The sequence below is a fragment of the Ascidiella aspersa genome, chromosome 8 (genome assembly GCF_963924565.1).
Source record: "Ascidiella aspersa chromosome 8, kaAscAspe10.2, whole genome shotgun sequence".
Classification (NCBI taxonomy): Eukaryota; Metazoa; Chordata; class Ascidiacea; order Phlebobranchia; family Ascidiidae; genus Ascidiella; species Ascidiella aspersa.
This window is the reverse complement of record NC_139454.1, coordinates 21,187,976-21,205,264: the sequence shown is the minus strand read 5'-3', so window position 1 is coordinate 21,205,264 and position 17,289 is coordinate 21,187,976. Positions and strand designations below refer to the sequence as shown.

Here is a 17,289-nt window from a genome sequence, read left to right as displayed (position 1 = left end):
ATAAATACAGTTCTTACCTTTAGAACGCATCGTTGGTATTCAGTAAAACAATACTGTTTACGGCCTCAATTTCCATAAATATTTGTAGCTATAATTCAGTCTCCTGCAGGCCTAGTGTAGGCTACAATCCTAGTGCTGTTGGGCCTACAACACAAGGATACTGTTTTGCGAATTGGACAAATTTAACCTATTATTTCACCTCATAGCAAACCAATATACAACCAACTGTTGTATTTTATATCACACCAGGCAATTAAACGTTGCTTTCAAGTCAAGAAAGTTCAACTTTAAAGCAAATCATATGTACGCATAATGAGCACAACGTTCTCGGTAGTATACACAATTAATGCTTTTGATCCGCGTCGTATTTTAAAAGTTTCATATTATAATCCTTTACCATAAAACATATTTTTGACAAGAAATTATGGCAAGGGCCGCCTGGATAGAATTGCTATAGGATCAATCGCTAGTAAGCTATTGCTTCAATAAATCGGGATCTGAATTGAGCCGCGTCCCATTTCACAATTTATCGAAATTCGTGCCTCCCTCTCATATGCCAGAAAGCCCATGTGATTACAATCTTATTCATTAAACATAGGGCTACCATTTTTTTAGTTTAAAATTGGGACGCTTCCAAACAGTCACCAGATGCAGCATTTTTTGTGGTCATTTAAGTATGACCTCACGGAAATACGTCATAGCGTGAGGTCATCAATCATGCAACTTGCAAAAGGACTATTGTTGACAGTCAAATTCTCACGCGAATATGTAATTGTACAGGAATTTTTTTCATATCACTATAAACAAAAATACCGCTATGTGCAAAGAGGCGCTTAAAATGTTAAGCCGTGGAATTATACTTTTTGTGATATCTTCGACTTTCTTTAACTAGAAAGCGTTAAACATTAAACATCAAAAGTTTCTACACTAAATCAGGGGTTCTTAAACTTTTAGGGCCGCGCCCCCATTTACTCAATTTATTTTTTAGTAAGGTGGTGTGGAGAGTGACGCACTACGTAAGCAATGCAAATAAGGCATCGACGAACAACGCAATGGCGTATGGTGATTAGCACCTAACGCAATGAAATGCAATCATTTTTTAAAATTTGAAAGGCTTTTGTCAATACATCGCTGTTTTGCCGAAATTTGTTTAGTGGTGTGTGGTGTCAATGCGCCACAGACCACTTTTAAAGCAAAGTTATTGGAAAATGTAGGCTAAATTAAAGCACCCAAACATGCTGCGTAATACTCTTCGCCTCTATCAAAGAGATTTAAATTAAGTTGTTTTGCTTCTATCTATGCACTGTAGACTGTGTAGAGTACTTGCAGTTTTTATGAGTTTTATGTGACTGTTTCTATACATAGAGATCAATGGTTTTAACGTTTGCCCTTTGTTAGGGAAATTCCCACAACTGTTTTACGGGTCATAATTATGACACAACATTACTTTTTTTGTTTACCATTCTTAAACTTGGTTTGTCAGTGTTGTAATGACTTAAGTCCCTGTTTTCAATGACTTGACTTGAGTCTTTGACTAAAATGACTTTAATGAGCTTAGCTCGTTTGGACAATGACTTGACTTAGGGCTTTTTGTCAAATAGCTCTAAACAAAGAATTGTTTTTTACATTTATTCTTTTCTGAAAATGATTGACAACATTTCGGTATTTCTAGAGACACAAGTGGGTCATTAAAAATCTATGGTGGGTCACTTTATGACCCGCAAGTCAGAGGTTCGCCATCGCTGCCCTAAGCCCCAACCAAAAAAATTGTTTGCAACAAAATCGTCGGCTGAAAATGTGGTAGAATGCTAGACCAGCGCCAAACATTTTATATTAAAATTGGGTTATATATTTATCTCATTTTTTCCATTTAAAAAATTCCTTGATATAGATTGCGACTATTTGCATTTTTGTTATTTTTAGTCGAGTGATTGCTCATTATCGGACAAGTTTAAACTTTTAAAAGGAACACTGAAGCAAATTAAATATTACTTGGAATTTGGCATGTCTTTCTGTGTTTTTTTACCAAAAGTTATATCAATGTTGCTTTATTCAGAAAAAGTATTTATATTTTACATATAGCTAAGTAAATTGTAGATTCTAAATTATGTAAATGGTGGTGGTGCTACAGAACTAAACTGTTGAGAAAAAGCCGGAAGTATGTCGTCAGAAGATACATCAGCTTTTATTCCGTTACAAAGTTTGGAGGATGAATTTGCTGAGGAAGTTCGTTCTGAAAGAGGTAGAACAAACTACATCAGGTTTCATCACAACAAGCTGGCAAATCAGCAAAGTACATCGATTACAATCAACAAACGGACCTTGGTATGTTGGTCATGTTCGGGTGCTACCATTGTTTGTGTTATAGGTATCTTGCTTGGTCGTTTTTTGTTTGCTCAGCAAATGGATTCAAACAAAATGCACACAACAGTAAGGCCACCTGGGTCTGGAGATCATACAAGTTCTGAATATAAACTGAGCTATGAAGAGTTACAATCAATTCTCTTTAAAGAAATGAAAGCCGACAACATCCGTAAAAACTTGCAGACTATAACCAGCAAGCCACATGTGGCTGGAACCCAAAACGATGAAAAAGATGTTGTTGATTTTGTCAGTGGAGAATACAAAAAGCATTTAGACAAAGTTGAAGTATTTCCTTATGATATACTTCTGTCTTACCCCAACGTTTCAGATGCAAATTATCTCAGTATAGTTTTTCCAAATGGAAGCGAAACAACAAAATCAAATTGGATTGAGAAGCCACTAACTAATTTTGAAAAGCAGCCTGGTGTTTTGCCGGCATTTAATGCATATGGTGCTGCAGGTGATGCTATTGGCAATTTGTTTTATGTCAATTATGGAATGGTTAAAGATTATGAATACCTGACCGAGGTTGGAATAAATGTCACAGGTGGCATTTGCATGGCTCGTTATGGACATATTTTCAGAGGGAACAAGGCACATATTGCTGCAGCTCATAAATGTGCTGGTCTTGTCATATACACCGACCCATATGACTACAGTGATGTTGCAAAAAATTCCTGGGACCCAAGCATGGGTAATAAAAACACTTACCAAAATAAATGGTGGATGCCCCCAACAGGTGTTCAGAGGGGAACTGTGTCAATGTTGAATGGAGACCCACTGACCCCAGGCTATCCAGCTCTTAATTTTACTTATAGGATCCCACAAAGTGATGTGATCTTGCCAAAAATACTAGTACAACCTATTAGCTACAGTGATGCCTACAATTACTTTTCCATATTGGGTGGAAAAGTTGCTCCTGAAAAGTGGCAAGGGGGTTTAAACATATCGTACAAGCTTGGTGGGAGTTTCGACCAAGGCCATCAATTCTGTAAAGTTAAACTCCATGTTGGCAACTACAGAGAAAGAAGAACGATCCACACGATTATCGGGTACATCCGGGGTTGGCAGGAGCCTGACAGATATGTGTTGCTTGGCAACCACAGGGATGCTTGGATCTTTGGGGGAACAGATCCGTCAAGTGGAACTGCCGTTGTATTGGAGGTAGCAAGAGCTTTGGGCAGTGTCGTTAAAGGTGGAAAGTGGCGGCCAAGAAGGACTATTGTATTTTGCAATTGGGGAGCAGAAGAATTTGGACTGATGGGCTCCACAGAGTGGGTTGAGCAAATGGAGAAGAAGTTAATGCTAAGAGCGGTGTCATATTTTAACATTGACAATGCTGTTCAAGGAAACAAAACTTTTCGTGGAATGTCAACGCCATCCCTTTACCAAGTGTTGTTTAATGTAACCTCCGAAGTGCCTAATCCTGATCCTGAAGAGTTGCTAAAAAAGAGGCCAACTGTTTATGACACTTGGCTTGCCAAGAAAGTGGATTCAGAAAGCCCAAGTAGGCCACATGTTTTTAACATTGGCTCTGGGAGCGACTATACAATGTTTATACAAAAAGCAGGTATTGCTTGTGCTGACTTAATGTACACCGACACCACTAAGCAAAAATCTTTTTACCCAGTCTATCATTCTATGCATGACACTCTTGAGTACTTGGAAAAGTTCATGGATCCTGACTTTAACGTTTCTTTGGCAATCGCGCGAATTGCTGCCGGCGCTTTGCTTAGACTAAGTGACTCTTTAATCCTTCCAATAAACCCTATGGATTATGCTGATAAACTTTTGAATCTGGCAAATTTGTTGCAAAAAAACAATGGTGAATTGTTGAACTCTCATGACATTGCCTTGGATGAACTTTATAGGGTCATTGAAATTTTTCGTCAGTCAGCATTTTCCCTTCACCAGAAAGCCACCATGGTAAACTCAACTACCAAAATAGTTTTGGTCCGTCAAATTAATGACAAACTGATCTACATTAACAGGGCGTTTCTTAATTTTAACAGTGTTAAAAGTCGTAAGCCTGTTTTTAGGCATGTGATTTTTGCCCCTTCGTCGCACAACAGTTACAGTGGGGCAGCATTTCCCGGAATCACAGATGCTATATTCGATGCAGAGAGGGGCGGCTCATGGGATGAAGTTCGCAAAGCTTTTTCGGTAGTTTGTACACATACACTGGCAGCTGCTGACTTGATTAACGTGAATGAGATGTAACTTGGTTATGTAAAAAAACAGCCAGATCATTTTCCTCTTGTTAGTTAAACACTCCATTCATGTTAATGTTGTGTAACAACATAAACTATTATTGACATAATTGCAGCAGCAATAGTTTAACATTGTTGACTGTGTTCTCTGCTCTAAGCTTCAACATTGTTAAGTGTTGTATTTCTCTTACTAACAATTTTTATTTAGTAAATATGCAAAGGTATTACTGTTTTTTTGTTCTATAACAGAACAACGTAATTATTAAAAGTTTTATTTATACTAGAGTACTTTCATTCACTGTGTATTTTAATTTGAACTTTATGCAGCAAATTCAATGCTAATGTTGTAAAATGATGTATCTTTATGTAAAACAATTTGCAGTAGGTTTCTGCTTGCCTAATACTGCCCTGCCCATGTATATAAACTTCAAAGATCAGATGTTTGTTTAAGGAAATTATATATGTTGCGCTAAATTATAAGGTCATAAAAAAATTATTATAAGGTCATAAAAAAGTTTACATATACGGCAAAGCCATTTACACCAAAAAATATATCACATAGTATAAAAAAATATAGATTAGTAAAGCTAACAGTATTTATAAAAAAAACAGTATAGACTTTCTTGTCTCAGTCAAAATCAGTCACTATAGGTTCTAGTTTATAAAAGAGAAATATATTTCGCCAATCACGGCATCATCAGTCTCTAAAAAACGAATACAAAATAATGTTAACACGTAAACCAGGTGGTAGAAAAAAATGGTTTATGTGTTAACATTATTTTGTATTCGCTTTTTAGAGACTGATGATGCCGTGATTGGCGAAATATATTTCTCTTTTATAAACTAGAACCTATAGCGACTGATTTTGACTGAGACAAGAAAGTCTATACTGTTTTGCTCCCATTCGAAGTCATTGTCGTCACTAACGTGCATTAGGGCGAGGAGATATCTTCTTTTTCAAATATTCGGTTTGCAGTATTTATAAGTAATATATTTACAGCTGGGCTACCAGTAAATTGCTAGATTTTTGGCAAACATGGCCTTCAGCAAAGCTATACTACAAGACGAAACATAAAAAACATGATACATTAAACCAGTGGTCGGCAACTGTGGGCCGCAGAGCCATTTTTAGTGGGCCGCAAGTTACTTTTGAAAAGCTGAGTGTTATCATGTAGTTGTTAGCCGCGTGATAGCCGTACATTCATTTAACTTTATTTTAAAAGTTTGTGTTACTAAGAATTTTTATATTTTATCAGCGTGGTTCAGACTCAAGTGCCAAATGTGGTCCTGAGAGCCTGTCCAACTCTAATTTTTGCCAACTTTTAAAGGTATACTCTTTTTTTTTTTTTTTTTACATTATGGCATGGCAGTGTTTTGGGCATCGAGCCGCCGTGTAATATTTCACCTTAGAAACGAATATCCTGAATCTATCACTGTTTTTGTAGTCGTTTTGAATAGTGGGCTTTCAGTAGCTTCGAAAAACAATACTTTTGGACAGCATTAAACTAACAAATTAGGAAAAAAAGGCGACAAACTTTTAAAAATAACACCAAAGCAAATTGGTTAAAAGTCATCTATGCCATGATATACATAAAAAAACAGAAAAACAAGGTTCTGTTTGCCGAAAGCTGGCAATTTTCCTGTTGTCCTGCTTTATTTTTAAATTTGTTACTTACAAGTTTACAACAGACTGATTTTATATTCATGTAATAAATTTATTTACAATTTGTTGTTAATGGCTCTAATCTGTGTGTATTTCACTTTTACAAGAACTGATAACTGAACTTTAGGCAAACTATATAATATGTATATATTCCTTTTTACAAACGCCTGATCTTGCATTTTACTCAAATATGTAAATGTTAGTTTGACATGTTTACTTTTGTAAAGTTTTGTTTTGCAGTTGCTCTTTAAGAGTAAAAGTTCTTGTTAATTGTGATAGCCATGTTTTTGTTCTACATATTTCAAACAACCCTGAAACACTTTGTGATTAAATATAAATGTAGTGTTTCAAAGAAATGTCACTTTTTATGAAAAACAGTTAACCATTAAATGTTATTTTCTCAATGAGGTATTTCTCTGATCACTTGTTGTGTTCAAATTGGGTGAATCAGATTTGGTTTTGCTGAACCAAACAAAGTGTTTCCTTATACTATAGTCAAGCAGAATAGCCTACTTTTTGTATGTAATTCGTAAGAATAGTAGTTATACTGCCAAGTGTTTTATTTTGATCAGTTTAAATTTAAAATATGTAGCACCTCTCATGCTGACCAAGTACGGTTAATTTATGCATTTTCCTGTATTGGCCATTTTAAAAGAGTGTAAGAATATCCTTGTTGTACGTACTGACACCAACAACCTTAACTTGAATTTTAAAATGGTGTATGCTGTATTATTAGTGATGCTTTCTTTCCAGTTAAACTGTTCTTTTTACTTAATCTGATGAATATAAATAGCTTATGCTGTTTTAGCTTTATTTCGTAGTACATGTATTATTTTGGGAAATATGACATGATCAAATAATTTTCTTTCACGAGGAAGCAGAAAATTATGTCATCGCTGTACACATCTCCACTTAATCCATTGGATTGTTCAGCGGGTTTACTTTACAGAGAAAACTTGCTCTGGTGGACTTAAAAAAAGAGTTTTGATTTTGACAGTATGAGCTGGAAATTTTAAGAAAACATTATTTGCAATCACCAAACAAGCCTTGCTATATATATTACTCATGTTTCGGGGCTATTGTTGAAAAGGTATTTTGCTTTATAAACAGGTATCTTGGTTGGTTGTTTTCTGTTTGCATCAGACATCGATCTAAAGCCAAGGATAATTATTTAACCCCATACCAGCCCTGAACACTGACTGAGCCATGAGGTTTTGAACACAGACTGAGCCATCAACTGTTTATGACACTGGCTTGCCAAGAAAAGAGTTGAAGAAAAACTAAGCCAGTCATTTGTTTCCAACATTGGCTCTAGCAGTGACACCATGTTCATACAGAAGACAGGTGTAGCTTGCAGATGTACCAACCTGTTGTACACTCACAGCAACAAACCACAACGTTTTTAGCCTGTTTGCCACTCGATGCATACACATTTGGGGATGTGCGAAAGTTCATTGATCCCGACTTCAGTGTTTCTTGGCAATTGTTGCTGATTTGCTAAAACTAAGTGACTTCTTAGTACTGCATATGAGCCAACTGGATTACAGTGATTAACATTTGAGCCTTGCTTATTGACTTTAAATCACATAAAACATTCTTGGAAGAGCCTTATTATCGAGTGATTGGTGTCTTTAAGCAGTCAGCCATATCCATTTATAAAAAAATCCATCATACTGAACTTATCATCAGACCTTTGTGTGTCACAAAAATCAATGACAAACTGTTCCATGTTAACAGAGGATTCTTGGACTTTAATAGTATTCCAAGTGAGCGAGTGTTTAGGCATGTGACCTTTTTCGCTTGCGTTTCACAACAGTTACAGTGGGAGGGCTTTTTCCGGTTTTGCAACCCAACACAGTGATTTTTACCTTGAAAGGTGAATTTGTCCAAATATAGTAGGTTAACAACTACAGGTATACCTAGATTTCCTAACACTAAAACAATTTTTCTCCTTAAGTTCTGAAAAATACCTGTAAACGTTTTAATTTATTAATTTTTTGCTTATTTAAGCATAGTGGTGACATAATTTGGTATCAGGTTAGATTGAGATAATTTTTGCCCAAAATATTGTGTCTCAGTATGGAACAAGAATATTAAAAAAAAATGTATCGTCAATGCAATTTGATATAAAGTGTTGCCCAAAAATGTATCATCTATGCAATTTGGTATATAAAGTGTTGCCAAATAATGTATCATCTATGCAATTTGATATAAAGTGTTGCCAAATAATGTATCATCTATGCAATTTGATATAAAGTGTTGCCAAAAATGTATCATCTATGCAATTTGATCTAAAGTGTTGCCCAAAAATGTATCATCTATGCAATTTGGTATAAAGTGTTGCCAAAAAATGTATCACCTATGCAATTTGATCTAAAGTGTTGCCCAAAAATGCATCATCTATGCAATTTGATATAAAGTGTTGCCAAAAAATGTATCATCTATGCAATTTGATATAAAGTGTTGCCAAATAATGTATCATCTATGCAATTTGATATAAAGTGTTGCCAAAAAATGTATCATCTATGCAATTTGATCTAAAGTGTTGCCAAAAAATGCATCATCTATGCAATTTGATATGAAGTGTTGCCAAAAATGTATCATCTATGCAATTTGGTATAAAGTGTTGCCAAAAAATGCATCATCTATGCAATTTGATATGAAGTGTTGCCAAAAATGTATCATCTATGCAATTTGGTATAAAGTGTTGCCAAAAAATGTATCATCTATGCAATTTGATATAAAGTGTTGCCAAAAAATGTATCATCTATGCAATTTGATATAAAGTGTTGCCAAAAAATGTATCATCTATGCAATTTGATCTAAAGTGTTGCCAAAAAATGCATCATCTATGCAATTTGATATAAAGTGTTGCCAAAAAATGTATCATCTATGCAATTTGATCTAAAGTGTTGCCAAAAAATGCATCATCTATGCAATTTGATATGAAGTGTTGCCAAAAATGTATCATCTATGCAATTTGGTATAAAGTGTTGCCAAAAAATGTATCATCTATGCAATTTGATATAAAGTGTTGCCAAAAAATGTATCATCTATGCAATTTGATATAAAGTGTTGCCAAAAAATGTATCATCTATGCAATTTGATCTAAAGTGTTGCCAAAAAATGCATCATCTATGCAATTTGATATAAAGTGTTGCCAAAAAATGTATCATCTATGCAATTTGATCTAAAGTGTTGCCCAAAAATGTATCATCTATGCAATTTGGTATAAAGTGTTGCCAAAAAATGTATCACCTATGCAATTTGATCTAAAGTGTTGCCCAAAAATGCATCATCTATGCAATTTGATATAAAGTGTTGCCAAAAAATGTATCATCTATGCAATTTGATATAAAGTGTTGCCAAATAATGTATCATCTATGCAATTTGATATAAAGTGTTGCCAAAAAATGTATCATCTATGCAATTTGATCTAAAGTGTTGCCAAAAAATGCATCATCTATGCAATTTGATATGAAGTGTTGCCAAAAATGTATCATCTATGCAATTTGGTATAAAGTGTTGCCAAAAAATGCATCATCTATGCAATTTGATATGAAGTGTTGCCAAAAATGTATCATCTATGCAATTTGGTATAAAGTGTTGCCAAAAAATGTATCATCTATGCAATTTGATATAAAGTGTTGCCAAAAAATGTATCATCTATGCAATTTGATATAAAGTGTTGCCAAAAAATGTATTATCTATGCAATTTGATCTAAAGTGTTGCCAAAAAATGCATCATCTATGCAATTTGATATAAAGTGTTGCCAAAAAATGTATCATCTATGCAATTTGATCTAAAGTGTTGCCCAAAAATGTATCGTCAATGCAATTTGATATAAAGTGTTGCCCAAAAATGTATCATCTATGCAATTTGATATAAAGTGTTGCCAAATAATGTATCATCTATGCAATTTGATATAAAGTGTTGCCAAAAATGTATCATCTATGCAATTTGATCTAAAGTGTTGCCCAAAAATGTATCATCTATGCAATTTGGTATAAAGTGTTGCCAAAAAATGTATCACCTATGCAATTTGATCTAAAGTGTTGCCCAAAAATGCATCATCTATGCAATTTGATATAAAGTGTTGCCAAAAAATGTATCATCTATGCAATTTGATATAAAGTGTTGCCAAATAATGTATCATCTATGCAATTTGATATAAAGTGTTGCCAAAAAATGTATCATCTATGCAATTTGATCTAAAGTGTTGCCAAAAAATGCATCATCTATGCAATTTGATATGAAGTGTTGCCAAAAATGTATCATCTATGCAATTTGGTATAAAGTGTTGCCAAAAAATGCATCATCTATGCAATTTGATATGAAGTGTTGCCAAAAATGTATCATCTATGCAATTTGGTATAAAGTGTTGCCAAAAAATGTATCATCTATGCAATTTGATATAAAGTGTTGCCAAAAAATGTATCATCTATGCAATTTGATATAAAGTGTTGCCAAAAAATGTATCATCTATGCAATTTGATCTAAAGTGTTGCCAAAAAATGCATCATCTATGCAATTTGATATAAAGTGTTGCCAAAAAATGTATCATCTATGCAATTTGATCTAAAGTGTTGCCAAAAAATGTATCGTCAATGCAATTTGGTATAAAGTGTTGCCAAAAAATGTATCATCTATGCAATTTGATCTAAAGTGTTGCCAAAAAATGTATCGTCAATGCAATTTGGTATAAAGTGTTGCCAAATAATGTATCATCTATGCAATTTGATCTAAAGTGTTGCCAAAAAATGTATCATCTATGCAATTTGACATAAAGTGTTGCCAAAAAATGTATCATCTATGCAATTTGATATAAAGTGTTGCCAAAAAATGTATCATCTATGCAATTTGATCTAAAGTGTTGCCCAAAAATGCATCATCTATGCAATTTGATATAAAGTGTTGCCAAAAAATGTATCATCTATGCAATTTGATATAAAGTGTTGCCAAATAATGTATCATCTATGCAATTTGATATAAAGTGTTGCCAAAAAATATATCATCTATGCAATTTGATATAAAGTGTTGCCAAAAAATGTATCGTCAATGCAATTTGGTATAAAGTGTTGCCAAATAATGTATCATCTATGCAATTTGATCTAAAGTGTTGCCAAAAAATGTATCATCTATGCAATTTGACATAAAGTGTTGCCAAAAAATGTATCATCTATGCAATTTGATATAAAGTGTTGCCAAAAAATGTATCATCTATGCAATTTGATCTAAAGTGTTGCCCAAAAATGCATCATCTATGCAATTTGATATAAAGTGTTGCCAAAAAATGTATCATCTATGCAATTTGATATAAAGTGTTGCCAAATAATGTATCATCTATGCAATTTGATATAAAGTGTTGCCAAAAAATATATCATCTATGCAATTTGATATAAAGTGTTGCCAAAAAATGTATCATCTATGCAATTTGGTATAAAGTGTTGCCCAAAAATGTATCATCTATGCAATTTGGTATATCAAATTAGTTGGTACAGTTATGAACAGATTTCTTATGATTGGAACAGATGCCTTTAACAATATAACAGTTTTTATGCCTTCAACAATATAACAGTTTTTGTTGGATAGATATATTTTTTTATATAATTTGCCTTAGGCTAGTTGTTTTTTTACACTGTGGTTTGTAAAAATTATATTAATGGAGTTATAACTAGTTTGTTCATAGAGCAACCACATTCTTTGCAGGTTATGATATACCCTAATGTAACTTAATTACCTATTTTTTTACTAACCTGTGAAAAAAGTAATAACTAAATAAAGGTACACCGAAAGCCATCGCAGACTCACCGAGTCTGTTGATCTATGATGCAAGCAGGGCAGTAAAGCATGGACCGGAGGTCATGAGTTCGAACCTCACTGCAGGCTAGTTGTTTTTCTAGTCTGCCCTGCTTGCATCATAGATCAACAGACTCGGTGAGTCTGCGATGGCTTTCGGTGTACTAATTATACGTAAGCCGTAGTCGTTGGTCAAAAAGCAGCTTCGAAGGGCTAGATCTCAGCTATTAACACACATATGTGTGAATGTTTCATTGACTAACTAAAGGTATTCCTATTAATTACTGGACAACTTTAAATTTGTGTAAGGCTGATTTTTTAGAGTAGTATTTCATTTCTAATATTATTATAATTTATTTTATAAAAGACCACAACCAATAATCTCTTTGATTTACAGTAAATAATGTTAAACTTATATTTCAGGAAATGACCTAATAATACCCTGTTTTTTAAATGCCAAGTGAAAAGTCAATAGTATGTCATCAAAATATACATCTCCCCTTATTCCATTAGAAGATTCGGCAGACGAATTTGCAGTGGAATATAGTTCTGAAGGATATGGAACAGAAGATATTGGATTCCGACATGACCAGCTGACGAATCGCAAAAAAACATCAATTGTGTTTAACAAACGTACTTTGGTATGTTGGTTGTTTCTTGGTACTGCTGTGGTTTGTGTAATAGGTATCTTGCTTGGTCGTTTTGTGTTTGCTCCACATACCGATTCAAATGCCATTCAAACCACCGTAAAACCCCCGGAAGATCATACCAGTTCTGAACACAAACTGAGCTATGAAGAGTTACAATCCATTCTCTTCAAAGAAATGAAAGCCGACAACATCCGTAAAAACTTGCAGACTATAACCAGCAAGCCACATGTGGCTGGAACCCAAAACGATGAAAAAGATGTTGTTGATTTTGTCAGTGGAGAATACAAAAAGCATTTAGACAAAGTTGAAGTATTTCCTTATGAGATACTTCTGTCTTACCCCAACGTTTCAGATGCAAATTATCTCAGTATAGTTTTTCCAAATGGAAGCGAAACAACAAAATCAAATTGGATTGAGAAGCCACTAACTAATTTTGAAAAGCAGCCTGGTGTTTTGCCGGCATTTAATGCATATGGTGCTGCAGGTGATGCTATTGGCAATTTGTTTTATGTCAATTATGGAATGGTTGAAGATTATGAATACCTGACCGAGGTTGGAATAAATGTCACAGGTGGCATTTGCATGGCTCGTTATGGACATATTTTCAGAGGGGACAAGGCACATATTGCTGCAGCTCATAAATGTGCTGGTCTTGTCATATACACCGACCCATATGACTACAGTGATGTTGCAAAAAATTCCTGGGACCCAAGCATGGGTAATAAAAACACTTACCACAATAAATGGTGGATGCCCCCAACAGGTGTTCAGAGGGGAACTGTGTCAATGTTGAATGGAGACCCACTGACCCCAGGCTATCCAGCTCTTAATTTTACTTATAGGATCCCAGAAAGTGATGTGATCTTGCCAAAAATCCCAGTACAACCTATTAGCTACAGTGATGCCTACAATTACTTTTCCATATTGAGTGGAAAAGTTGCTCCTGAAAAGTGGCAAGGGGGTTTAAACATATCATACAAGCTTGGTGGGAGTTTCGACCAAGGCCATCAATTTTGTAAAGTTAAACTCCATGTTGGCAACTACAGAGAAAGAAGAACGATCCACACGATTATCGGGTACATCCGGGGTTGGCAGGAGCCTGACAGATATGTGTTGCTTGGTAACCACAGGGATGCTTGGACTTTTGGAGGAGCAGATCCTTCAAGTGGAACTGCCGTTGTATTGGAGGTAGCAAGAGCTTTGGGCAGTGTCGTTAAAGGTGGAAAGTGGCGGCCACGAAGGACTATTGTGTTTTGCAATTGGGGAGCAGAAGAATTTGGACTGATGGGCTCCACAGAGTGGGTTGAGCAAATGGAGAAGAAATTAATGCTAAGAGCGGTTTCCTATTTAAACATTGACATTGCTGTTCAAGGGAACGAAACGTTCCGTGGATTGTCCACCCCGTCACTTTACCAATTGCTATTCAATGTAACCTCCGAAGTGCCTAATCCTGATCCTGGAGAAGTGCTTAAAGAGAGACCGACTGTTTATGACACTTGGCTGGCTAAGGACAGAGATCAAGAAAAAACAAACAGGCCGTTTGTTTCTAACATTGGCTCTGGCAGTGACTTCACCATGTTTATACAGAAAACAGGTGTAGCTTGTGCTGACCTAAGGTACACCTTCACAAACAAGCAACTGTCCTCCTACCCGGTTTACCACTCGGTGCACGACACTTTCGAGTACGTGCAGAAGTTCATTGACCCTGACTTCAACGTTTCTTTGGCGATCGCGCAAATTGCTGCAGGCGCACTGCTCAGGCTTGGCGATTCCTTAGCGCTACCTATGAGCCCACTGGATTACGCTGATAAACTTTTAAGCCTTGCCAATTTGTTGGAACGAAACAGTGGCAAATTGCTAGAGTCGCATGAAATATCCTTGAAAGAGCTTTATCGAGTAATTGGTGTTTTCAACCAGTCGGCCATGTCGCTTGACCAGAACGCAAAAGCACTGAACTCATCTTCAGACCCGGTTTACGTCAGGCAAATCAATGACAAGTTGTTTTACGTAAACAGAGGATTCTTGGACTTCAATGGCATTCCTAGCGAACCGTATTACCGGCATGTGATCTTTGCTCCTTCATCACACAACAGCTACAATGGAGCAGCATTTCCCGGAATTACAGATGCTATATTCGATGCAAAGAGGGGCGGCTCATGGGACGAAGTTCGCAAAGCTTGTTCGGTAGTTTGTACGCAAATATTAGCTGCTGCCGACTTGATGATTGAGGTGTGAACATCCTGTTACCGCGTTCGCTTGTTTTGCTTTTGCAACCTCGGATCTAATCTGTACCAAGTGATATTTAATGTTTTGTATGTTTGGCACTGTTATGTATATTGCGTCCGCGGGACAAGCATTGTGATGTGCAAACTAGCGTTTGTGTATGACAGCATATCTTTTCGCGACGTTATTGTTTGCCAATTTCATCAAAATAGCTTACCCTTTCGGTTGAAACCTAATTCACCATCAAAGACTTAGTTGAGTGTGTTCGCTATAATTTGGACCAAACAAGCGAACAAAATAGATGTAGTATAAGTTGTTTTTCACGTTAAAAACTTGAGTTTTATTTCATTTGGTGACGTATTAAAAGTGCCTTACGAACACAATTTTTTTAAACATTATTTACAGTTATATGATGTCCGTACAACTGTACGTCGTGTTTTTTTTTATTTCTATTTCGATAGCTCCACTTCTTCATTGGAAGTTGGTGCTTTGAAGGATGCACAAGTTTCAGTTTCAATTTTTTTTGCTTTTTGTTTGTAAAAATTGCGTAAAACGCACTGTTCCTTCACAGAACAATGCATATTATATATTGTAGTTTATTTCGTAAGGGTATGGGTTATGAATATGCCTGTGGTTTACAATTGACAAACCTATTTTTATGTGTTTTCCCGTTTTGTTTGCTACGATGTATTATTTTTCATGCGGGTTTTATGCAAGATCTGGTTTCTTTTCACCAAAATAAATACTTATGGGCAGTCATCAGTCATTTGGATCTGAATGATTGTGTCCCTGACAGTAGATGTATTTTTTGAGGGATCACCAAATTTCGTTAAGGTACTTTAGAAAAGTGGAGAAAAGTACTTTAGAAAAGTGGAGAAAATCGATTTTTAAACACGATAAAATCATCGTTTATCTAGTTTAAAGTGGTAAAATTGTAACGAAAATTACCGTTATTTTTTATATTGGAAATGTATAAAAGCTTTTGTATTGTTAAGTTCCCAAAAACACACAAAAAGACCTATAAAGCATTTATACCAGTGCTTCTTAACGTTTGGCAACCTGTCGAACCCCTGTGTTATTCTGCAAGCTTTCGTCGAACCCCAAGTTTTCGCTCAGTATTCGTTTCTTACTCCTAGCAGCTGAAACTGGGCATATTCAAATTATAAAGTTACATTTGCATAGATCAAATTGGCCAAACTTTCAATCTAAAGGTTACATGACACCTTGGCATATAAAAGAGATTCGAATTTATCTTGAAATAACAGCAGTTATGTTTCAGAGGACGTTCTCGCCGAACCACTGAAACAGCTTCGTTGAAGCCCAAGGGTTTGATCGAACCCTGGTTAAGAACCACTGATTTATACCTAAATTTGAGTAATATATAATAACATTAGCATTAGAACAAACGGAATTAAATCCAATACGCAACAATAACCACGACAGAATAAAATCTAAAATCGTCTAAATAAGACCCCAACCTGTCGAAATAAGCCTAATCAGTGGTTCTCAACCTTATTCTTTCCGTGGGCCCCTTGAATTTCAATTTAAAACTCATTTACATCTAAGAAAATTAGCACTGGCAAATATACGTTTAAATATTTTAGTACAAATAGAGTATAAAAATGGGTAGCTTTTGATTCTGTGTGGTTTTCGTACGATATTTAGAATAAAACACTTAATGCTGTGGCTATAAATAGCACATAGCGCATAGTGACATAATATTAACGAACTTCAGTCATAGGTGTTTTTTCGCTTTCGAAAAATGCCTATTGTGCTGTTTAGATTTTGTAGTGGACTTTGCTCATAACTTGCCTCAATATACATAAGCACGCAAGCAGGGCCGGATTCAGAGTACTATAGGCCTAAGGCTGTTTACTTCAGAAGGGCCTAATTTACTAGAGAAGGGCGTAATTACCATAACTTCCATAAGCCTAGAGCCTTGGACCTAATTGAAAAATACACTCCAACTTAGTGGTTCTCAACGGCCGGTGCGCGTCAACTTTCCTGCCGGTCCGCCAAATATATTGCAATTTTATATCTCAATGGCAAAAGGCAAGATGTTAAAAGCTTGACTTTATCAATTTATCGTAAATCACAATGCTACAAGTGTCCTGCCCAACTGTTTGAAAATAGGCTACATTGGCTACAACTCGTTTCAGTCCTAAACTTTAACACCAGTTTTATGTGAAAAACTTAATAGAACCACGTATAATATTAAAAAGACAGCAGCAAATCTCTCATTAAATTGAAGTTCTAATTATTTGCTTTAAAATTGCATACTATTGTCTTAATTACATTTTGGGTGAATTTTGATTTTTGAAGGTCCACCGGTCCGCCAAACTTGTTTTCAAATTTTACCGGACCGTAAGCTAAAAAGCT

At 35.3% G+C, this 17,289-nt stretch overlaps 1 protein-coding gene and 1 pseudogene across 1 annotated transcript; both read left to right on the top strand.

Annotated features, from left to right (window-relative positions):
- Positions 1 to 2,178: 2,178 nt before the first annotated feature.
- LOC146136826 (N-acetylated-alpha-linked acidic dipeptidase 2 pseudogene) lies at positions 2,179 to 5,080 on the top strand (annotated as a pseudogene).
- Positions 5,081 to 12,464: 7,384 nt separating this feature from the next.
- On the top strand, positions 12,465 to 15,668 carry LOC146136825 (putative N-acetylated-alpha-linked acidic dipeptidase). Its single transcript, XM_083395061.1, has one exon. The coding sequence runs from the start codon at positions 12,514 to 12,516 to the stop codon at positions 14,920 to 14,922; it is 2,409 nt and encodes an 802-aa protein (XP_083251187.1). The 5' UTR covers positions 12,465 to 12,513; the 3' UTR covers positions 14,923 to 15,668.
- Positions 15,669 to 17,289: the final 1,621 nt, after the last annotated feature.